The sequence below is a fragment of the Balaenoptera musculus genome, chromosome 4 (genome assembly GCF_009873245.2).
Source record: "Balaenoptera musculus isolate JJ_BM4_2016_0621 chromosome 4, mBalMus1.pri.v3, whole genome shotgun sequence".
In the NCBI taxonomy this organism is placed as follows: Eukaryota; Metazoa; Chordata; class Mammalia; order Artiodactyla; family Balaenopteridae; genus Balaenoptera; species Balaenoptera musculus.
In genome coordinates, this window is record NC_045788.1 from 10,748,352 (window position 1) to 10,773,737 (window position 25,386).

The 25,386-nt window shown below is 40.9% G+C and overlaps 1 protein-coding gene and 1 long non-coding RNA gene across 2 annotated transcripts in view; one reads left to right on the top strand and one right to left on the bottom strand.

The window, feature by feature from the left end:
• Nucleotides 1-9,588: 9,588 nt before the first annotated feature.
• On the top strand, nt 9,589-23,909 carry LOC118893905. The gene is made up of 3 exons (XR_005019634.1): nt 9,589-10,653; nt 22,575-22,750; nt 23,603-23,909. It is a non-coding gene; the product is annotated as an uncharacterized LOC118893905 (long non-coding RNA).
• The window catches only part of BTD (biotinidase), a 63,721-nt gene continuing 50,738 nt past the window's right edge, over nt 12,404-25,386 (bottom strand). Inside the window, exons 3-4 of the mRNA XM_036849541.1 lie at nt 22,355-22,504; nt 12,404-13,863 (exon numbers count right to left, since the gene is read on the bottom strand). Of these exons, the coding sequence (XP_036705436.1) occupies nt 12,691-13,863; nt 22,355-22,504 (1,323 nt within the window). The 3' untranslated portion in view covers nt 12,404-12,690. The remainder of the gene's footprint in view (nt 13,864-22,354; nt 22,505-25,386) is intronic.

The window sequence follows — 25,386 nt, forward strand, 5'->3', positions numbered from 1 at the left end:
AATGGTGATTATTCTGCAGAGAAAGATTTGTGAAATTTGGTATTTGGGGGAGATCCTTGATTTAAAAAATGCCTTGCCCGTTTATGCACTAGGGGATTACACAAACAATTTTTTTTTTTAATGGGATAACCTCTTTTTAAAAATATATATATATATATATATTTATTTATTTATTTATTTATTTTGGTTGCACTGGGTCTTAGTTGCAGCAGGTGGGCTCCTTAGTTGTGGCATATGGGCTCCTTAGTTGTGGCAGGCGGGCTTCTTGGTTGTGGCATGCAAACTCTTAATTGTGGCATGCACATGGGATCTAGTTCCCTGACCAGGGATCGAACCCCGGCCCCCTGCATTGGGAGCGCAGAGTCTTAATCACTGCACCACCAGGGAAGTCCCTACACAAACAATTTCTGATGTGAGACACCATAAGGTTTTGCTGAGAAAGTGGAAGAATGTTGAAGCAACAAACTAATAAAAGCAGGAAAAGGATAGAGAAAGATGGTGAGCTAATCCCCAAAAGCAAACCTGAGGTTAAACTAACCCAAAGCATGTCATAGGTTAACCCAGGCATCAATTGCCATTTAAATAGAGGGGATCTGGGTTGATTGAAAGTGTTTCTCAGATGTCTGGTAGCTCTGCCATCCCTAGTCCGTGACACGTAACTTGCTTAAACCTTCAGTTAGAAATGAACATGGCACAATGCTTGGGGTTAGGTTACCACTAAGCTCTAAAACAGGCTTTCCGGTAATGTTAGCCACCCCCCAAAAATGGGAAGTTGGTTCATTTCTGGTACCCAAAGTAACAGCAGGTACTGTTATATTGCCTCAGACCTAGTTAGAAACAATCAAAACGCATTTTTTGTGTTGACGGTAAATTTTTCACTTAACATCTTACTTCTTGTGTAACCTGGTTTGAACTCTTATCATGCCTGCCACAAAGGTGGTAGGACCCAGTATACATGAGAGGAAAGTTTCTTGTGGTTCTGACACTCATGGTAAGAAATGGCAAAGTCAAAGAGAATGTGAGTGAAAAGAATTCAAGGTAAAGGGGCTTCTTGAGAAGAGCTTTGTCTCTCCTCACATCTAGGTGGCCATAAGTGTGTAGGGGCATGGGAAGAAAGTCCATTGGTTGCCTGCAGTTAGGTGACTAGTAGAAATAGGACCTAAGACATTGCAAATGGTCCGAAAGCTTTTTCCAAGTGATGTCAGTGAAAATGGCAGAGCAAGGACCACTGAGTCTTGATAAGATCATTGACCTTTGTGGTGTTTCAATTTGCTCAAGTTGCATTCCTCATTTTCCAGCTCTGCAGGAGCCTTAACAACTAAGCCCACATTCTTGGTGCAGACAAGCAGCCACGAAAAGAAGCAAAACAAAAGTAGAGCTCTTTCAAAGCCTCATCCCCAAGAATTGTCATTATTTTGCCTGTCTGATGGTTCCCTGGAAGATCCCACTTACCACACTGTCTGTAGTTGAGCTAACTCAAAGTTGACCCAGTGTGAAAGTTATTCTCCCTGGAGAGGTATTTGTTGAAAACAATTACAGGAAAGAGTTTTGGGGTTTTTTTTTTTAATTGAAATGTAGTTGATTTACAATGTCATGTTAGTTTCAGGTATACGGCAAGGCGATCAGTTATATATATATATATTTCAGATTCTTTTCCCTTATAGGTTATTACAAAATACTGAGTATAGTTCCCTGTGCTATATAGTAGGTCCTCGTTGGTTATCTATTTTATATGTAGTAGTGCGTATATGTTAATCCCAAACTCCTAATTTATCCTTCCCCTCCCCTTTCCCCTTTGGTAACCATAAGTTTGTTTTCTGTGTCTGTGGGTCTATTTCTGTTTTGTAGATAAGTTCATTTGTGTTATATTTTAGATTCCACATATAAGTGATATCATGATATTTGTCTTTCTCTGTCTGGCTTACTTCAATTACTGTGATTATCTCTAGGTCCATCCGTTGCTGCAAATGGCATTATTTCATTCTTTTTTATGGCTGAGTGATATTCCATTGTGTGTGTGTGTGTATACACCATATCTTCTTTATTCATTCATCTGTCGACGGACATTTACATTGCTTCCATGTCTTGGCTATTGTGAATAGTGCTGCTGTGAACACTGGGGTGCATGTATCTTTTCAAATTATGGTTTTCTCCGGATATATGCCCAGGAGTGGGATTGCAGGATCATGTGGTAGCTCTATTTTTAGTTTTTTAAGGAACCTCCATACTGTTCTCCATAGTGGCTGCACCAATTTACATTCCCACCAACACTGCAGGAGGGTTCCTTTTCCTCCACACCCTCTCCAGCATTTATTGTTTGTAGACTTTTAATGATGGCCACTCTAACTGTGTGTGAGTTTTGATTTGCATTTCTCTAATAATTAGCGATGTTGAATATCTTTTCATGTGCCTGTTGGCCATCTGTATGTCTTCTTTAGAGAAATGTCTGTTTAGATCTGCGTGTTTTTTGATTGGGTTTTGTTTTTTTGATATTGAGCTATATGAGCTGTTTGTATATTTTGGAGATTAATCCCTTGTTGGTCACATTGTTTGCAAATATTTTCTCCCAGTCCATAGATTGTCTTTTCATTTTGTTTATGGTTTCCTTTGCTGTGCAAAAGTTTTTAAGTTTAATTAGGTCCCATTTGTTTATTTTTGTTTTTATTTCCATTACTCTAGGTGACAGATCCAAAAAGATATTGCTGTGATTTATGTCAAAGAGTGCTCTGCCTATGTTTTCCTCTAGGAGTTTTATAGTATCCAGTCTTACATTTAGGTATTTAATCCATTTTGAGTTTATTTTTGTGTATGGTTTTAGAGAATGTTCTAATTTCATTCTTTTACATGTAGCTCTCCAGTTTTCCCAGCACCAGGCAGGAGTTTTAATGTTGCACTTGCCTTAGGAGGTGGATAAGAGCTGAGGCAAGCAACAGACAACCAAAAAGCTTAAAAGGAAAAGCTAGGGGAATAGGTATCCATAAGACATGGTTCTAGGAATTCTAGAATGCCACAGATACGTGGAGTTGTGTGCATGCTTGTGGAAGATCCGAGGCTACCCGAAATTCTTGCCTGTGCCTAATTTTGAGGCTCTGCACAAACAGGAAGTGAAAGCCAATTTTCAACTGCCAGGCTGTGTTCTAAAAGATGTGCCCTTACGTACACAGCCCCTTGGCAAAGACCAGGGAATTCTTTTGGTCCCAGATGTTTAAGGAAATCTCTGTCCAATCATTAGCTGACAGCTAAGCTAAATGAGTAGAGACTTCATTGGCCACACATGGCAAAAGATACAGACTTTACAGAACATGTTCAGAAAAGTCACTGAACCACTATAACAAGCAGCAATAACAACAAACCCTGGGGAGGGAGATGAATCTGATTTCCAGAATTGCCATGTTATATTATTTTAAAAGTCCAGTTTTCAACAAAAGATTGAGATATGCAGAGAAACAATGTATGGCCCATACACAGGAAAAACAATCAATAGAAACTATCCTTGAAGAAGCTGAGACATTGGGTTTACTACACAAAGAATGTAAATCATTTATTTTATTTTTTTAAGTTTATTTATTTAATTTATTTTATTTTATTCACTTTATTTTTGGCCGCATTGGGTCTTTGTTGCTGCGTGCAGGCTTTCTCTAGTTGTGGCGAGCAGGGGCTACTCTTCATTGTGGTGCGAGGGCTTTTCATTGCGGTGGCTTCTCTTGTTGCGGAGCATGGGCTCTAGGCATGCAGGCTTCAGTAGTTGTGGCTCACGGGCTCTAGAGCGCAGGCTCAGTAGTTGTGGCACATGGGCTTAGTTGCTCCACAGCATGTGGGATCTTCCTGGACCAAGGATCGAACCCGTGTGCCCTGCATTGGCAGGCGGATTGTTAACCACTGCACCACCAGGGAAGCCCATAAATCATTTATTTTTAACATCTTCAAGGGGCTAACAGAAACCATGTCTAAATAATTAAGAGAAAGTTTTTTTTAAATGCTTCACCAAATAGAGAATATCGATAAATATATAGAGACAATATTTTTAAAAGCAAATGGAAATTCTGAATTTGGAAATTATAGTAACTGGAATAGAGGGCCTCAATGTTAGATTTGAGTAGGCAGAAGAATCAGTGAGATTGAAGATAGGTCAGTTCCTGGTCTTGAGGAGCAGGGGGAAAAATGAAAAGTGATCATAGCGTCAGAGACCTGTGAGATCCCAATAAACATAGCAACATACACACAAGGGAAGTCCCAGAAGGAGAAGAGAAAGAAAAGGAGGCAGAAAGAATATTTGAAGAAATAATGGCTGAAAACTTAAACAATTTCAAAAACGTTAATCTACAAACTCAAAAAGCTCAAAGAACTCCAAGTAGAATATAAACTCAAAGAGATCCAGCCTACACACATTATAATCAAACTATCAAAAGACAAAACAAGATTCTTGAAAGCAGAAAGCATTTATTGGGCTTCACTTTATTGCACTTCACAGATAATGCATTTTTTACAAATTAAAGGTTTGTGGCAACGCTGAACTTTTCCAGCAACATATGCTCACTTCATATCTGTCACGTTTTGGTAATTGTTGCAATATTTGGAATTTTATTCTTATTATATTTGTTACGGTGATGTGTGATCCGTGATCTGTGATGTTCCTATTGTGATTATTTGGGGGTGTCACAAACCACACCCATATAAGATGGCGAATTTAGTAAATGTGTGTGTTCTGACTGCTCCACCAATCAGCCATTTATTTCCTCATCTCTCTCCCTCTCCTCAGACCTCCCTCTTCCCTGAGACACAACAATACTGAAACTAGGCCTATTAATAACCCTATAATGGCCTCTAAGTCCTTTAAGTGAAGAGTCTCATGTCTCTCACTTTAAATCAAAAGCTAGAAATGGTTAAGCTTAGTGAGGAAAGCATGTCAAAAGCCCAGATAGGCCAACAGCTGGGCCCAGTGCACCAAACAATTAGCCACATTGTGAATGAATGCAAAGGAAAAGTTCGTGAAGGAAATTGAAAGTGCTACTCCAGGGAACACATGAATGATAAGAAAGCAAAACAGCCTTATTGCTGATATGGAGAAAGTTTTAGTAGTCTGGATAGAAGATCAAACCAGCCACCACATTGCCTTAAACCAAAGCCTAATCCAGAGCAAGACCCTAACTCTCTTCAATTCTGTGAAGGCTGAGAGAGGGGAGGAAGCTGCAGAAGAAAAGTGTGAAGCTTAGCAGAGGTTGGTTCATGAGGTTTAAGGCAAGAAGCCATCTCTGTGACATCAGAGTGCAAGGTGAAGCAGTGAGTGCTGACGTAGAAGCTACAGCAAGTTATCCAGAAGATCCAGCTAAGATCATTAATGAAGGTAGCCACACTAAACAACAGATTTTCAATGTACATGGACTGCCTTCTGTGGGAAGAAGATGCCATCTAGGACTTTCACAGCTAGAGAGGAGAAGTCAATGCCTGGCTTCAAAGGACAGGCTGACTCTGTTGTTAGGGGCTAACGTTGCAGTTAACAATGCAGCTAACATTGAAGCCAATACTCGGATTCTGAAAATCCTGGGACCCTTAAGAATTATGCTCTCTACTCTGCCTGTCCTTCATAACAACAAAGCCTGGATGACAGCACATCTGTTGATAACATGGCTTACTGAACATTTTAAGCCCACTATTGAGACCTGTTGCTCAGAAAATAAGATTCCTTTCAAGATGACTGCTCATTGAGAATGCACCTGGTCACCCAAGAGCTCTGAGGGAGATGCACACAATGAGATGCATGTTGTTTCCATACTTGCCAACACAACATCCATTCTGCGGTCTATGGATGAAGGAGTAATTTTGACTTTCAAGCCTTATTATTTAAGAAAGACATTTCCTAAGGCTATAGCTGCCATAGAGAGTGATCCCTCTGATGGATCTGGGCAAAGTCAACTGAAAACCTTCTGGAAAGGATTCACCATTCTAGATGCCATGACAAACATTTGTGATTCATGGGAGGAGGTCAAAATATCAACATAAACAGGAGTTTGGAAGAAGTTGATTCCAACCATCACGGATGACTGTGAGGGTAGAGGAAACAACTGTAGATGTGGTGGAAACAGCAAGAGAACTAGAATTAGACGTGGAGCCTGAAGATGTGAATTGCTACAATCTCATGATAAAAGTTTAACAGATGAGGAGTTGCTGCTTATGGATGAACAAAGAACGTGATTTCTTGAGATGGAATCTACTCCTGGTGAACATGCTGTGAAGACCGTTGAAATGACCGTTGAAACCTATTCAAAGGTTTAGAATATTACGTAAACTTAATTGATAAAGCAGTGGCAGGCTTTGAGAGGATTGACTCCAATTTTGAAAGGTCTTCTGTGGGTAAAATGCTATCAAACAGCACTGCATGCTACAGAGAAATCGTTCATGAATGAAGAGTCAATTGATGGGGCAGACTGCATTGTTGTCTTATTTTAAGAAACTGCCAGTCACCCCAGCCTTCAGCACCACCACCCTGATCAGTCAGCAGCCATCAACACTGAGGCGAGACCCTCCACCAACAAAAAGATTACAACTCACTGAAAGCTCAGATGATGGTTAGCATTTTTCAGCAATAAAGTGTTTTTTAATTAGGGCATGTACAGTTTTTTAGAGATAATGCTATTGCACACCTAGTAGACTACAGTATATTGTAAACATAACTTTTATATTCACTGGGAAACCAAAAAAATTTTGTGTAACTCCCTTTGTGATATTTGCTTTACTGCAGTGGTCTGGAACTGAACCTGCAGTATCTTCAAGCTGTATCTGTATTGAAATTTAGCTTCATTAATATGAACTAAATTGTTATAAGTTAACATGTTAGTTGGAATACCCAGAACAAACACTAAGAAGATAACTATAAATTATAAAAGAAATGAAAAGAGAATTAAAATGGTACACTAGAAAATATCTAACACAAAAGAAGGCGGTGATGGAGGCCTAGTGAAACAAAAAAGAACAGATACAAAACAAATCGCAAAATGGCAGGTGTAAAATCTACATTATCGGTAATACATTGAATGTAAATAGATTAAACTCTAATTATAAGGCAGAGAGTAACGGAATGAATACAAAACATCCAATTATATACTATCTATAAAACATGTGCTTTAGCTTCAAAGACACAAATAAGTTGACAGTCAGAGGATGAAGAGAAATACCATGGCAACAGCATCCAAAAGAGAGCTGTAATGGCTGTACTACTAAATAAATGAGAAACTATCTTGAGATTAATGAAAGCAAAAATATAACATTCCATTTCACTGCAGTGAAAGCAGTGCTTAGAAGGAAATTAAGCTGTAAACACAGTAAAAAGGAAGAAAGGTCTCAAGTCTATAATCTTCCAGTTTAAGAAACTAGACAAAAGAAGTGCAGACTAAAATCCAAAGCAGGCAGAAGAAAACAATAGAAATTAGAGCAGAAATAAATGAAGTAGGGATTCAAAAAAAAAAATAGAGAAAAATCAACAAAACAAAGTTCCTTTACAAAAATCAACAAAATTGACAAACTTGTAGCTAGAATGACCAAGAAAAGAAGACGATTGAAAATCAGGAATGAAGAGGGGGGAATTCTACTAACCTCACAGAAATAAAAAATTTATGAGAGTACTATGAATAATTACATACCAACAGATCTGCTAACCCAGATGAAATAAACAAATTCCTAGAAAGATAAACTATCAAAACTGTTTCAAGAAGAAATAGAAAATATGAGTAGGCCTATAACACGTAAAGACATTGAATTTGTAATAAAAAAAACTCCCCAGAAAGAAAAGCTCAGGACCAGGTGACTTCACTGGTGGATTCTACAAAACATTTGAAGAATTAACACCAGTCTTTCACAAACTCTTAAAAAACTGAAGAGGGGGGAAACACTTCCCAACTCGCTCTGTGAAGTATTAACCTCATACCAAAACCAGACAAAGGCATCTCAAGAAAAGAACACTACAGACCCAATATCCTTTATGAATGTAGATGCAAAAATTATCAACAAAATAATATTGAACCAAATCTATCACCATCTAGAAAGTCTTATACACCATGAATATCCCTTATGAATACAGATGCAAAAGTCATCAAAAAAATACTATCAACCCAAATCTATCAATGCTTAAAAAGTATTATATACCATGACCAAGTGGGATTTATCCCAGGAATGCAAGATATTTTCAACATATAAAATTAAGTCAATGAAATACACTGTATAATAAAGGGGGTAAACACTTGATTATCACTATTAATGGAGAAAAAGAATTTGAAACCCTTTCATGATAAAAACACTAAACACTAGGAGTAGAAGGAAACTTCTTCATCTATGAAAAGCCCACAGCAAACATCATACTTAATGATGAATGACTGAAAGCTTTTCCCCTAAGATCAGAAATGAGGCAAGGATGTCTACTCCACCACATCTACTCAACACTGTAGTAGATGTTCTAGCCAGAACAATTAGGAAGGGGGGGGGAAAAAAGGCATTCATATAAAAAGAAGAAGTTAATCTATTTGTAGATGACATGATCTGGTATATAGAAAATCCTAAAAACTCCACCAGTACATTATTAGTACTGATAAGTTCAGCAAGGTTGCCAGACACAAGATCAATATAAAAAACCAACTCTATTTTTATACACTTGCAATTAACAATCCAAAAATGAAATTAAGAAAACAATTCCATTTATAATAGCATCCAAAAAATACTTGGGAATAAAAATAAAAGGAGTATAAAAATTTGTACACTAAAAATGACAAAACTAAATAAATGGAAAGACATCCTGTGTTCATGAACTGGAAGATTTAATATTATTAAAATGGCATTCCCCAAATTAATCTCCAGATTTAATGCAATACCTATCAAAATTCCACTGATTTTTTTTGACAGAATTGACCAGGTGACCCTAAAAAGTTCATATGGAACTGCAAAGGACCCAAAATAGCCAAAACAATTTTGATAAAGAACAAAGAGGACTCAATGCTTCCCAATTTAAAAACTTACTACAATGCTACTGTAATAAGGACAAGTGTGGTACTTGCTTTAGGACAGACATACAGATCAATGGAATAGAATTGAGTCTAGAAATAAACGTGTATATTTATGGTCAATAGATTTCAATAAGGGCACCAAGACAATACAATGGGGAAAGAATAATGTCTTTCAACAAATGGCGCTGGAACAGCTAGATGCTCACTTGCAAAAGAATGAATTTGCACCCCTATCTATCTCACAACACATAGAAAAATTAATTTCAGTGGATCGTAGATCTAAGCGTAAGAGCTCAAACAATAAAACTCTTAGAGGAAAACATAGCTGTAAGCCAATGACCTTTAATTAGGTATGACACCTAAAGCACAAGCAACCAAAGAAAAAAGATAAATTCGACTTCATCTTAAAATTAAAAATTTCATCACAAAATTAAAAACTTTTGTGTACCAAAAAACAGTATGAAAAAGTGAAAAGACAACCAACAGATGGAGAAAATATTTGCAGATCACTTATCTGATAAGGGTCTAATATCCAAAATAGACAAAGAACTCTTACAACTAAATAATAAAAAGACAATCTAATTTTTTAAATGGGCATAAGATTTTAATAATTTCTTCAAAGAAGGTATATGGGTGGCCAGTAAGCACTTGGAAAGATGTTCAGCGTTATTAGCAACTAGGGCAATGACATCACAACCACGATGAGAAACCACAACCACTGAGATGGCTATGATTTTAACAAACAGACAATAACAAGCATTAGCAAGGATGTGGAGAAGTTTGAATTCTTATACATTGCTACTAGGGATGAAAAATGATGCAGCCCCTTTGGAAAACAGTCTGTCTGTCTGACAGTTCCTCAAATAATTAAACATTGACTTGTATGACCCAGCAATTACATTCCTAGATATATACCCAAGGAATTGAAAACGTATATTCACATATAAACTTGTACATGAATATTCACGGCAGCATTATTCCTAATAGCCAAAAAGTGGAAACAACGCAATGTCCACTAACTTAATGGATAAACAAATGTGGTATATCTATACAATGAAATACTATTCAACCATAAGAAGGGAGAACTTATACATAATACACAAGGATAAACCTTGAAAACATTACACTAAGTGGAAGAAGGCAGGAACGAAAGGCCACATATTGTATGATTCCAATTATATAAAATGTTCAGAATGGGCAAATCCGTAGAGATAGGAAGTGTATTAGTAGTTGCCATGGGATGGGGGGAGGGAGAATGGACATGACTGCTCGTGGGTACAGGGTTTCTTTTGGGGGTGAGGGCACTGAGCCGGCCGCCTGTGGGTCAGCACTGGCCCAGGTGGGTTTCCCTCAGCAGGGCTGTGGGCAGGCCCTCCTCTCGAGAGGCCATGGTGGGCACTGGGGCGGACAGGCTGCCGGCAGGCCGTGGCTTTACCTTCTCTAAGAACAGGACTTTTTAAGCCCATCGTTGTCTCTCACTCCCTCTGCGCAGAAGACCACAGAAAGGCGCAGCTGCACCCCCATGAGAAACCACACGGACAGCCGCTTCCCCCAGGCCTCATTCCACCAGAAATACACTGGGTGTCTGCCCCTGTGTTATGGTCAAGATCGCCATCTGCTTCCTGAGTTTCAGGATCACAGCTGACAGAAGCGTATCACAACCGTGAGTCATACATGCCTTTTTTTTTCCTGAAAATGATTTATTTTACTCATTTCCCCCCTGCCCTGCACTTTGTTCTGCCATCTGGCAACTACTTTTTATCATAAAAATCATAATTTCTTGTCCGCCTCATTTCTACTTCATGAGCAGTTAGTTCTAAATTGTCAGTAGATAGTAACTCGGGGAAAGTTCTCAGTACTCTGCTCAGAAGAGCAAAATGTGCATCCAGCAGGTGCTTCAAAAATGTTTGCTGGGTGAAGTAGCTCCACCAAGTCTGTATTTAGGCCTGGCCTCTGTCTCTCTCTGGATGATCTGAATCATCTTGGCAGGAAGCAACAATATGCATTTCTGAGATGATTTCTGTTTCCCTGGAGCAGGGGCGGCCACATCCGGAGCTGTGTGCCCCCTCCAGCTCGCCCCTCCCGGGTCTGCGCCAGCATCTGGTGGGAGAGGCCCCTGTCCCGTTCCGGGGGGACCTCCTGGGTTTCCTCAGAAATCCTGAGCTGTTCCTGCAAATTCCCTGAAGGCCGGCTTGACTCATTCTAGGCCTTTGCAAGCGGGCAGTGAGTCAGCGGGTCTTTGCTTCTTTCCCACATGGATGATTCAATACACATCCCACAAATGAGAAAACTGGGGCACAGCAAGGTTCAAATAAATAGTCGAGGTCTACATAGTGAAGAGTAAACAGGGAGGCCAAGAAAGTAAAGCTGGTCAGTCTGACCCTAGGATCTATGCTTTTTATTTTTCTGCCTAAAAGCCAGGAAAGTGTCTGAAAAGCCACACTGTGGGGGGAATGGGGAAAGAATTTCATTTTTTACTTCATGTAATTATGTGTAGATATATGCACATACTGTTTTTAAAAACCTAATTTATAAAGGAGATGAAACTAAATAGCCACACATTGAAGAGGCAAATCACAGAAAGCTAACTATCCATTTTCTTTAAAAGCTACCGATTTTCCACCTTAAAAATGATCTGAAACAGTTACTAGGCATAGAGTCAAAGTGACTTTGAAATGTTGGATACAAATAATACAGACCAGTGGCCTAAAGAATGTCTTCACACACTGATATGATTTTGCACGTGCAGTTCATATTTTGGGAGGTCCTCGCTCTGTCCCTGGTGGGCTTTCCAAAGACACCTGTTGAGTGACTGAATAAAGACTAAGCGGGCCAAACCCCACACCGTTCCTGCAACCCGTCTGCAAAGAGAAGGCCCTGCCAGCGGACTGGGAATGAATTCCCAGCATCGTTCCACCCCGCACAGTTGGGCAGCCGGAAGGCTCTTGCACAGAGCTAGCGTGATTTATTAAGGTGTCTGGAATCCCTGGATGAGACACGCTGTGCACAAGAAACCTATGACTCATCTGTTCCCATCGCTGCCCTCTCCTCAGCACTTTTTTCCAGCCTCTCTCTCCGGGGCACTGCACTCTTTCTTTCCAGTTATTCTGAGTCCTGCCTGACACATTCCGATCACTGACAGAAAGGCAGATGTGAGAAAAGCTTCCCTTCTATTTTTAAAAGCTGCCTCAGGATCCACATTGCTGATGCTGCTGGCGGCTCTGGCACGATCAGTGCGGGGGGATGAATTCTGGCCGACCAGAATGGAAAAGTCCCCATGGCAGCCATTTCTAACACGGCTTTTGCTCTGAGAGTTTGTTTCTTACCCTAGACAATGTTTGAGGCTTCTGAAATACCTGTATATCCTGGGTGTCACTTCATCAACAGCAAGAACACACACGAAACCTGCTGTTTTGTGGACATGTAAAATATAAACTGACATTTATTTTTGTTTGCGCTCTTAAAACAATTGTGTAATGGAAGATCTGCTGGAGGAAGACGTGGCTTGAAAAATAGAAATGTGAGTAGAAAATACCAGAAAATGTCTCACAAATTTGCGCTTAAGAGGAAAAGACGCTGGCGAAATCTGTCTCCCTACCTCTTCCCGTGGCTCCCAGGATGGGCTCTAGGGCGAAGAAGTGGTCCCGGTGCTGTGAGCTTTGGCCTGTGCCAGTGCAGGGGGAGCCCACCCCACACCCCCTTAGTCCTTCTCATACAACCGCCCGTAGAGAGCTGCCGTCACCAGGCCGGAGGACAGTCCGCTCTTCCTCAGAAAATAATGATCATTCTCCCAGCCCAGCTGGTCAGGGGTTTCCAGGGTCATCCCTGAGGTCAGAAGCATTGGAAAGATATAGGACGTACTGAAGTTCCCCCACAGGTGAAACTCAAATATCCCCGCAGCCTCTGTGACCTCCTGCCCACAGGTTTCAAAGCCAAGACCGCCACACTTGACCAGGGCACAGACTTGAACGTAGTAAGTGCCGTGCACAGTGTGAAGGCCGTCAAAGACCCCCAGGGCATACAGCTCCTTGGACAGAGTGGGCCTCTGGTAAAGCAAATGACAGCAAAGGCCATTTGCACAGACTCGGAGGTAGCCTTCCTTGCCCCACACGGGAACCAGGGTGAAATTGTCATACATCATCTCAGAGTTAAACGTGGGAGGGGCATTCGTGTTCCATTTGGGGGCTCCATCACAGTGGACGTCCTGAGCATCCTTCTCAGAGTATGGATCCCCTGCCAAGATTTTTAAAAACTTACTATGGGATGGGTCAATTTTCCCTGTGGCATTCCCTGTACCAATGAGACCCTGTGGATTTTTGGCTACCTGGGCAATTATAAGGTGACCTTCGGGGCTTTCCATGTCATGGTGCCAAAAGGACTTCAGAGGGGCGTGTATGCCACTTCCCGTCATCCCCAGAGATGGATGGTGGATGTTCGCAGCCAGAAAGTTGACGCCAAAGGTGATGGCGAAACCCCTCTGAATCTGAATGGCTGCCAAGAGTGGGAGCTGGTTCATCCAGGCGGTCGGATACACGACATGCTTCACCTCTGAGTCTATGAGGAGCCTGACAGCAGGGTCGAAGAACAATATGTCAAAGCAAGTGAAGATGCCAAACTTGCCAGCAAAGGGGGTATCAAAGGTGATGCGATCCACTTCCAGGGGGGTATTGAACGCTGCTTCAAAGTAGAGGTTTTGTTTGCGGTAGCTGTCAACCAGGGTTCCATTACTGCTGAACACCACGTTCGTGTTATACTGGTATCTGCCATCATTTGGGCACCCAGGGTCACTGCTATGACAAGGCTGCTTTGTCCCAAGATTGGCCACCAGGAACATCTCTCCCTTGACAGCCATACAACTCAGGCGCTGGAGGACCTAGAGGGAAAACAAAAAGTGTAAATAAAGGAAATTTTTAAACCCTGCCTTTTTCTTACAATTTTAAAATAGTACCTGTATTGTATCGATAATATATACATAACTATCATAAATCAATAAGAAAAAAGTAACCACCACTGAAAGCGTGCAAAGGATGTGAACAGATGGTTCGTAGATGAACAAATACAAATGGCCAACAAACATTGACAAGATGCTCAGTCTCAGTAGTAGTAAGGAGATAAAAATTAAAATGATAATGAGGTATCATTTTTCACCTCTATAAGATTGGCAAAAATTAAAAAGACTATTCTATCTTGCATTGACCAAAGGATGGGCAAACAGGCACTCATGCACTATTACTGGGGATGCAAAGTGCAATCAAAATCTTTTAAAGGGAAAACTTGATGCTCTTTAAAAAGTAATTTTAAAAGTGCTTATCTTGGGGGGCTCCAATCAATATGGTGGAGTAGAAGGGCATGGAGCTTACCTCCTCCCACAAATACAACAAAAATACATCTACATCTGGAACAATTCTCACAAAATACCTACTGAACGCTGGCAGAATATCTCCAACACCCAAAATCGCAAGAAGTATCTCCACACAACTGGGTAGGGCGAAAGAAGAAAAAGGAATTGGGACAGGACTTGTGCCCCTGGGAGGTAGCTGTGAAAGAGGAAAGGTTTCCACACTCTGGGAAGCCCCTTCACTGGAGAGGAGGATCAGCCAGGCCACTGCCCTGCGCTCCTCAGCCTGAGACGTGCATCCACTGGTACGTGCTGGGGCTGGGTGCTGGAACTCGGGCTTCAGAGGACAGACCTGGGGAGAGCGCTGCGGTTGACTGCAGAGACAGCCTGAAGGGGCTGGAGTGTGGTACGGGCTGCAACCAGCGGTATACATGGAGGAAGCCCGGGCCCTCCATAGAAGCAAAGAGCCTTTGTTAAGGAGCGTGGAAGGGAGGGGCGAGCCTGCCATAGTAGCCTCACTTTTGGCATACTCATGGCAGGCATGTGCCACCATTGAAACCCCATTGTCAACATGCATGTCAGCAAAGCGAGGGGTGGGGCCCACCACAGCAGCCTCTTTCTCCATGTGCTCCTCTACGAGCTCTGGGAGTGCGCTAGTGGGTTGCCCAAATGCAGAGGCGGGGCTGAAATCTGAGCCCTCTCCCTGCGGCTGTGCAGATTTACTCTACTGGCTCCTGCTTTGTAAACTCAGTGCCTGAGGGACACCCAAGTGGAAAATGGGTACTCCCGTGGCTGGGACAGGACTGGCCTTAGCATCTGTGGGCTTTGTGGGTGCATGTACATAGAGGCTGGGCCAGGGTCTGGGCTGCTTCCATAGCTCCCACAGCAGGTCCAGGTGTGTGACTACTGCAGTCTTGGTACCTGACTTCAATGGATTTGCACTGGTAGCCTTGTGAAAACAATGCCTGAGGGACATCAGGGCTGACTGACAGCATTCCCAAGGTTGAGATGGGGCTGAAGGCAGTGCCAACAACAGTGTACTTTGTAAGCATACAACAGGTGACACCACAGAGCACCCTCACAGGTGAACAGCTCTGGCAGAGGAATATTCAGTGGGTCCTCTCCCAGTGGGAGCACTCCAATCCTGCCTACTTCATACCCCAGCTCAGAAATGGATCCTAGGGGCTTCTACTCCAACAACTAGGGAGCAGACCCTGCTCAATACCCAGTGCAGGCTCTGGTCACCACAATACCACCACACCTCCTATCAAGGGCATAACGGCCAGCACACACTGAGGAAAGAGGTCGCAGGCATTCACAGTGAAAACAGCCCTCATACCAAAAAATATTAAACCCACACAGGCTACACAGGGACACTCCCACATAAAAATAGCCTTCCAGGACCACAGTAGATAATTGTTTCTCCCAAACTCACAGAGTAAGAGAAACATAAGTAAAATAAAGAAGCAGAGGAGCCATTCCCAATTAAAAGATCAAGAGAATTCCCCTGAAAGAACAAACAATGAAACAGATCTCTTTAACAGACACCAAGTTCAAAAAGGAGATAATGAAAATACTAAAGGAATTAAGAAGGACTATTGATAGAAATGCAGATTACTGTAAAAAGGAACTAGAAACTATAAAGAGGAGCTAAGAAAAATTAGAAAACTCATTTGCCCAGACAAAAGCTGAGCTAAAGGCAATGAACAGCAGATTGAATAATGCAGAAGAACAAATAAATGATCCAGAAGATAGAATAATGGAAATCACTCAGTCAGAACAGCAGACAGAAAGCCAGATAAAAAAAGATGAAAGCAATATAAAAGACCTATGGGATAATATAAAACATGCCAATCTACACATAATAGGGATTCCAGAGGAAAAGAAAGAGAAAAGGGGATCGAAAATGTATTTGAAGAAATTATGGCTGAAAACTTCCCAAACCTAAAGAAAGAAACAGATATCCAGGTACAGGAAGCACAGAGGGTCCCAAACAAGGTGAACCAAAACAGACCTACACCAAGACATACTATAATTAAAATGGCAAAAGTTAAAGATAGAGGATTCTAAAGGCAGCAAGAGAAAAACAGAGTTAATTACAAGGGAACCCCCATAAGGCTACCAGCAGATTTCTCTACAGAAAAGCTGCAGGCCAGAAGGGAGTGGCAAACTGCAACCTAGGATACTCTATCCTAAGCTGCAACCTAGGATACTCTACCTAGCAAGATTATCATTTAGAATAGAAGGAGAGAGAAAGATTTTCCCAGACAAGCAAAAGCTAAAAGAATACAGCAGTAGTAAACCTATCCTAAGGGAAATATTGAAAGGTCTTCTCTAAATAGAAAAGAAGAAGGAATCTATAGGAAAGAGGAAAATCACAATTGGAAAATAAATCACTTAAATAAGCCAGTACACAGATTAAAAAAAAAAAAATTCTGTGAAAGCAATGATACACACAATGAACAGCAAACAGATGAATATGAAGGTGTAAAATCATAAAATAATTAAAATCATAAAATGTGAAAGAGGAGAGTATGAAAATGTAGATTATTTTTCTAGAACGTGTTTCAGTCTATATGACTACCAGTCTAAAGCAATTAGATATAGGAAGGGGTTAACATACTTGAAATACGGGGTAACCACAAGTCAAAAACATACAATATATTCACAAAAACCAAAAAGAAGAGAACATAAGCATAATACAAAAGAAAATCATCAAACCGCAAAAGGAAAAAGAAAAAGGAACAAAGAAGAAATTAAAAAATCAAGGAGAAAACAAGTTCTAAAGTGGCAATAAATACATATCTATCAATAATTACCTTAAATGTCAGTGGACTAAATGTTCCAATCAAAAGACACAGAGTGGAAGACTGGGTTAAAAAACAAGAGCCTACAATATGCTGCTTACAAGAGACTCACTTTAGGGCAAAGGACACACATAGATTGAAAGTGAGGGGGTGGAAAAATATTTCATGCAGACAGAAATGACAGGAAAACAAGGGTCACAATACTCATATCAGACAAAACAGATTTTAAAACAAAGGCCATAAAGAAAGATAAAGAAGGACTCTATATAATGACAAAAGGATGAATACAAGAAGAAGATATTACACTCATCAACATATATGCACCCAATACAGGAGCAGCCAAATACATAAAACAAATACAGACATAAAGGGAGAAACTGACAGGAGCACAATAATAGGAGACTTTAACACCCCACTCACATCAATGGACAGATCTTCTAGACAGAAAATCAATATGGCAACAGAGATCCTAAATGATACAATCGAACAGTTGGACTTAATTGATATTTTCAGGACATTAAATTAAAAAAAAATGCATTATTTTCAAGTGCACATGGAACACTCTCTAGGATTGACCACATACTAGGGCACAAAATAAGCCTCAACTAATTTAAGAGGATAGAAATTATTTCAAGCATCTTTTCTGACCACAATGGCATGAAACTAGAAATCAACCACAGAAAAAGAAATGAGAAAAAAACAATTACATGGAGACTAAACAACATGCTGCTATAAAACCAATGGGTCAACAATGAAATCAAAGAAGAAATTTAAAAATACCTTGAGGCAAATGACAATGAAAACACAACCATACAAAATCTATGGGATGCAGCAAAAGCAGTTCTTAGAGGGAAGTTCATAGTGATACAGGCCTTCCTCAAAAAACAAGAAAAATCTCAAACAAACAACCTAACCTACCACCTAAAAGAATTAGAAAAAGAAGGGCCAACAAAACCTAAAGTCAGCAGAAGGAAGGAAATAATTAAGATCAGAGAGGAAATGAATAAAATGGAGATTAAAAAACAACAGAAAAAAATCAATAAAACCAAGAGCTGGTTCTTTGAAAGGGTAAACAAAATCAACAAACCTCTGCTCAGGCTCACCAAGAAGAGAAGAGAGGGGACCCAAATAAACAAAATACGAAATGAAAAAGGAGAAATAACAACCAATACTGCTGAAATACAGAAAACCATAAGAGAATACTATGAACAATTATACACCAACAAATTGGACAACTTAGAAGAAATGGACACGTTTCTAGAATCATACAGCCCACCAAAACTGAATCAAGAAGAAACAGATAATTTGAACAGACTGATCACTACAAGTGAAATAGAATCTGTAATAAAAAAAAAGAAAAGAAAACTTCCTACAAACAAAAGTCCAGGACCAGATGGCTTCACTGGGGAATTCTGCCAAACATAGAAAGAATAACTTATACTGATCCTTCTCAAACTCCTCCAAAAGATTGAAGAGGAGGGGCCGCTCACAAAGACATTCTATGAAGCCACCATCACCCTGATACCAAAACCAGACGAAGCCACTACCAAGTAAGAAAATTACAGGCCATTATCTTTGAGGAATATAGATGCAAAAATTCTCAACAGGGCTTCCCTGGTGGCGCAGTGGTTGAGAATCTGCCTGCTAATGCAGGGGACACGGGTTCGAGCCCTGGTCTGGGAAGATCCCACATGCCGCGGAGCAACTAGGCCCGTGAGCCACAATTACTGAGCCTGCGCGTCTGGAGCCTGTGCTCCGCAACAACAGAGGCCGCGATAGTGAGAGGCCCGCGCACCGCGATGAAGAGTGGCCCCCATTTGCCGCAACTAGAGAAAGCCCTCGCACAGAAACGAAGACCCAACACAGCCATAAATAAATAAAAATTAAAATTAAAAAAAAAAAAAAAAAATTCTCAACAAAATATTAGCAAACTGAATCCAACAACACATAAAAAAGATCATGCTCCACAACCAAGTTGGCTTCATCCCAGGGTCACAAGGATGGTTCAATATACGCAAATCAATGTGATACATCACATCAACAAAAGACAAAAAACACATGATCATCTCAATAGATGCAGAAAAAGCATTTGATAAAATTCAACATCCATTCATGGAAAAAACTCTCACCAAAGTGGGTACAGAGGGAACATATCTCAACATAATAAAAGCTTTTTATGACAAACCCACAGCCAATATAATACTCAAAGGTGAAAAGCTGAAAGCCTTCCTGCTAAAATCTGGAACAAGACAAGGATGCCCACTCTCACCACCTGTATTCAACATAGTATTGGAAGTCCTAGCCACAGCAATCAGACAGGAAAAAGAAATAAAACGTATCTGAATTGGAAGGTAAGAGGTAAAACTGTCATTATGTGCAGATGACATGATACTATATATATATAGTCTATAGTAACACTAAAGACTCCACACAAAAACTACTAGAACTGATAAATGAATTCAGCCAGGTAGCAGGATACAAGATTAACATACAGAAATCAGTTGCATTTCTCTACACTAAAAATAAATGATCAGAAAAGGAATGTAAAAAAAAAATCCCTTTTAAAAGCGCATCAAAAAAAAAAAAAATACTTAGGAATAAACCTGACCAAGGAGGTGAAAGACTTACATGCTGAGAACTATAAAACATTAATAAAGGAAACTGAAGATGATTTAAAGAAATGGAGGGACTTCCCAGGTGGCACAGTGGTTATGAATCAGCCTGCCAATGCAGGGGACACGGGTTCGAGCCCTGGTCCGGGAAGATCCCACACGCTGCGGAGCAACTAAGCCCGTGAGCCACAACTACTGAGCCTGCACTCTAGAGCCTGCAAGCCACAACTAATGAGCCCGCGAGCTGCAACTACTGAAGCCTGCGTGCCTAGAGCCCTTGCTCTGCAATGAGAGAAGCCACTGCAATGAGAAGCCCGCGCACCACAACGAAGAGTAGCCCCCGCTCACCACAACTAGAGAAAGCCCATGTGCGGCAACGAAGACCAAACACAGCCAAAAATAAATAAATAAATATTTAAAAAATAATTTAAAAAAATAAAGAAATGGAAAGATATCCCATGCTCTTGGATTGGAAGAACTAATATTGTTAAAATGGCCATACCACCTAAAGCAATCTACAGATTTAATGCAATCTCTATCAAATTACCCATGACATTTTTTCACAGAACTAGAACAAATAATCCTAAAATTTATATAGAACCATAAAAGACCCAGAATTGCCAAAGCAATCCTGAGGAAAAAGAACAAAGCTGGAGGCATAACCCTCCCAGATTTCAGACAATACTACAAAGCCACAGTAATCAAAACAGTGTGGTCTTGGCACAGAAACAAACATATGGATCAATGGGACAGAACAGACAGCCCAGCAATAAACCCACACATCTACAGTGAGTTAATCTTCAACAAAGGAGGCAAGAATATACAATGGAGAAAAGACAGTCTCTTCAGCAAGTGGTGTTAGGAAAGCTGGACAGCCACATGTAAATCAATGAAGTTAGAACACATCCTCACACCATACACAAAAATAAACTCAAAATGGCTTAAAGACTTAAATATAAGACATGACACCATAAAACTCCTAGAAGAGAACATAGGCAAAACATTCTCTGATAGAAATTGTACCACTGTTTTCTTAGGTCAATCTCCCAAGGCAACAGAAATAAAAGCAAAAATAAACAAATGGGACCTATTCAAACTTTATAAGCTTTTCTAAAGCAAAGGAAACCGTAAACAAAACGAGAAGACAACCTACAGACTAGGATAAAATATTTGCAAATGATGCGACTGACAAGGGCTCAATTTCCAACATATACAAACAGCTCACACAACAACAAAAAAACAACCCAATTGAAAAATGGGCAGAAGACCTAAACAGACATTTCTCCAAAGAAGACATATAGATGGCCAACAGGCACATCAAAAGATGCTCAACATTGCTAGTTATTAGAGAAATGCAAATCAAGACTACAATGAGGTAGCACCTCACACCGGTCAGAATGGCCATCATTAAAAAGTCTACAAATAACAAATGCTGGAGAGGGTGTGGAGAAAAGAGAACCCTCCTGCAGTGTTGGTGGGAATGTAAATTGGTGCAGCCACTGTGGAAAACAGTGTGGAGGTTCCTCAAAAAACTAAAAACAGAACTACCACATGATCTAGCAACCCCATTCCTGGGAATATACCCAGACAAAACTATAATTCAAAAAGAAACATGCATCCCTGTGTTCACAGCAGACTACTCACAGTAGCCAAGACATGGAAACAATCTAAATGTCCATCGACAGATGAATGGATAAAGAAAATGTGGTATGTGTGTATAGATATATACACATATACATATATACATACACACAATGGAATACTACTCAACCATAAAAAGAATGAAATAATGCCATTTGCAGCAACATGGATGGACTTAGAGGTTATCATACTAAGTGACGTAAGTCAGAAAGAGAAAGACAAATACCTTTGATATCATTTATATGTGGAATCTAAAATATACACAAATGAACCTATCTATGGAACAGAAAGAGACTCACAGATATAAAGAACAGACTTCTGGTTGCCAAGCGGGGCTGGGGAGGGATGAATTGGGAGTTTGGGATTAGCAGATGCCAACTACTATATATAAAATAGATAAACAAGGTCCTACTGTATAGCACAGGGAACCATATTCAATATCCTGTGATAAACCATAATGGAAAAGAATATAAAAAATAGTGAATATATGTAAGTATAACTGAATCACTTTGCTGTACAGCAGAAATTAACACAACATTGTAAATCAACTGTACTTCAGTAAAAATAATAAAATTAAAAAATAAAGATGTCAGTATCTATGAGATGCATAGAAAAGAATATAGGTGGATGCACTGATGGCAGTTTGTCTAGAAAGGGAGGTGGATGAGGGATAGGGTGTGGTGAAGGTGGGCTTTCATTTTTTTAACTTTGATTTGTTGTAGAAGCATATATTCATGCATTTCTTGTGTGATTAACAAATAGAACGATCCACAGATGAGTAAATGCCTCATAATAGCAGACATTCTTTAAGTGAATGACTGTGGCACATGGAGCTCGGGTTTGGTTCTCAGGTCCCTAAGGGCTCCTGTCAGTCTCATTCAACATGTCCTGGCTCTTGGCCCCTGGCTTGGTTCATCTCCGTGAGCCTCCCACCTCCTGAGGAGGAAGGCCGGTCCCCTTACATACTTCCGTGTCATTGAATCGGTGGGGCTCCAGGCATGGGTTCCACCTGACCAAGTGGGGAGAAGGCATGAAGTCCAAAAACGGGTAAATGGATGTTCTTGTAAAGTTGAATCCATGGATGCCATCTTCTGGAAACACTATAATCTGTACACCCTGCAAGTCAAAACATCAGAGAATAGTCCGTTAACAGATAATGGGAAGCACCCCTTCATTCCTCTGACAGCCGTCCTGCAGCTGCTCTGAACCAGGAACCACAGAGGTCCAGACGTGGTAGCTGGGCTCGGCAGGGATCTGAGCCTTGGGGGAGCCGTCTCACTTGGCCTAACTCTGAGGGAAGAAAGACAAAGTCTTCTAGGGACCAGCACCATACCGAGGGCTGGTCAGGGAAGAAGGTTACAAGTGAGTCTGGCTGAAGGGAGCAGGAGTTTGGAGGGGTTTGGGGTTGGCGGTGGTGCCATGGGAGATGGAGCGGTGACTGTAACAGGCCTGAGTATCAGGCTCAGCAGATGTGCTACCGCTAGTCCGGTGGGTGGTTTTCAACCTTCATTGTGCTTCTACATCAGACAGGGGACTTCTGAAAACACAATCTTTGTTTAGCGGTGATGCTTGGGCCCATCCCTAAAAAGTCTGCTTCAATCAACTGTGGGTGGGGTCCCGGCAACAGGTCCCCACGTGATTCTAACGGGCCCCAGTGGGCTGGTGGGTGAAAGTCAAGTGCATTGATTTCAGCATAGGAACCAGGACTTGCTCTAACTTGCCTTTCTCCCACTGGGAGTTAGGAGACTCCCGTCAGAGCCCTGACCGCCCTACAGGCCTTCTCCCACAGCTGGAGACACTGGGGGTCCTTGCCTGTGACAGCCCGAGGCTCCCTGTGACAGTGGCAGCAACCTGAGGAAACCCAAACAAACAGGGCGGCCCTCAGCTCCCAGCGCCAGGGCCCCTTCGGCTGCCGCTCTCCACTTGCTCGGCTGAAAATGTTAAGCCTGGGGCAGCATCACCCACAGTGAAAGGTGGAGCAGGATGGCAGAGCAAGCACGAATAATCTAAAATAACAGGCAATTTGAGTCACTATTTCTGGAACACACTGCAAACTCCTTATAATTTTTTTCCTGGTTATAAAAAAATTTTCAAAAGTTTAAGTGTAGAAAATTTGGAAGAGACAACATAAAGGAAGAATTCATAATCCTATATCATGAAGATACTTATTGTTAACATCTTGCCTATTTTCATTTTTTCCCCCTCTCTGTATAGGTGTGTGCGTGTATAATTGAGACAATAGTAAACAAACGGTTTTCCATCTTGACTCTCTCACTACAGAGCATCAAGACTACAAAGATACCTTCAGAAATATCACTTGTATTATATGCTGGATTATATTTAAGAGGACACCACAGTTTATCCTCTGTTATTGGGCATTTGAATTGTTCCCAACATTTTGTAATAAAAAAACTGTGTTGACCATCTGCGTACAGGGTGCTCAAAACACGTCCTGAATGAGCATTGTACACAAATCTTTGATTGGAACTCTGATTATTTCTTTAGAATAAAGCCTTATAAGTGAAAATACTGAGTCAAGTGTATGAAAAATTTTAAATTCTTAATATACGTTGCCAAGTAGCTTTCCAGAAAGCTTACAGCAATGTACACTCCCTCCAGCAGAATATGAGGCTGGTCATCTTATTGCACATTAGAAAGAAAACTTATCACAAACTTGGAAATAAAGCAAGACGAAGAATTTATGTATACATTCTTTGTATACGTATATCTTTCTACAATATACCAGGGTACTGACAAGCACACTCGAGGATTATTCATCTAGTGAATGTATCACTGTTTGACTTTGCTATTTAATAAAAGATCACCCTAAACATGACAGTTTTATTGCCCTGTAGGACATTAGCCTGTTTTGTATCTATTAGCAGATTCATTTCAACATTCATTTGACTGATGGATACACTCACATCTGTTCCTCAAGTTATCTTTTGAACCAGCTTTACCATCTTACTGGTTCCTGAGTTAATTAATGAGTTAAATAAGAGCTTTGACACATGTCCATTCTTCTCTATGTGTAAGAGTCATGTTTCTAACTTTTTGAAAATTATACTTGGACACATGTTTTCCTTTATTAAAAACACAACTTTGAAAGCACTGAATGGTTTCCTATGGACATTAACAGTTATGGATACATATTAGATTAATATTAAAATTAAATTACATTTCCTAATATACATCTGCCCAGAATGAGGACTCAGACTTGAGCTGGGACAGAACTTTGGGTCTGATGTGATTACCCATGCATTCTAGGAAGGAATTTGCATTCCTGATAAAGGGCTTGAGCAATTTTCTGACAGACCAGTGAGCTCAAGAACTCCTGGGGAATTCCGGGTGCCAACCCAGCTGACCACCCAGCCTAATATCTTTAAGCGCAACTCCTTTTCTTCCCTGTAAATGAGAGAACTCATTTAATTGGCCTGCAGGAACCTCTGCCCTTATAGCAAGTTTGATATAAAACTCTGACACATGCACGGCATCAACCTGTGTTAGAGGTTACTTTAACACATATAACCACGTAGGGGAGCCGAGATGTCTGTAAGCCCTAAAAATGACTGGATCAACAGCTGTTGTCCCTGCTCCTGGACCACAAACACAGAAGGAATGGTGTCTGCAGGCAGCATGGGTTCAAGAAAAACATGTTATATGTTTCATTTGGGGGGCAGGTGATTAAAATGCGGGGGAAAACTGCAGTCACAGTCTCTGGGTTTCAGTGTGGCATCTGCCAAGTGTCTCAGCATGGTCTTGGGGAAGGATGGGGACGAAGGGGGTGACATTTCAGCTGCCCGCAAGCCAACACCTTCGTGCTGAGAACGGAGCTGCGTCAGGAGGAGGCCTGCGGGCACGGGCTGGGATGGCTTTACACCGGCTTCAGTGCAGACACAAATGAGGTATGTCCCAGAAGTGTGAATGACGTGAAGGTAACTGATATGCAGGATGTCTGTCAGTAAAGACCCCCAAATAGCCCACCAGGATGAAATTCA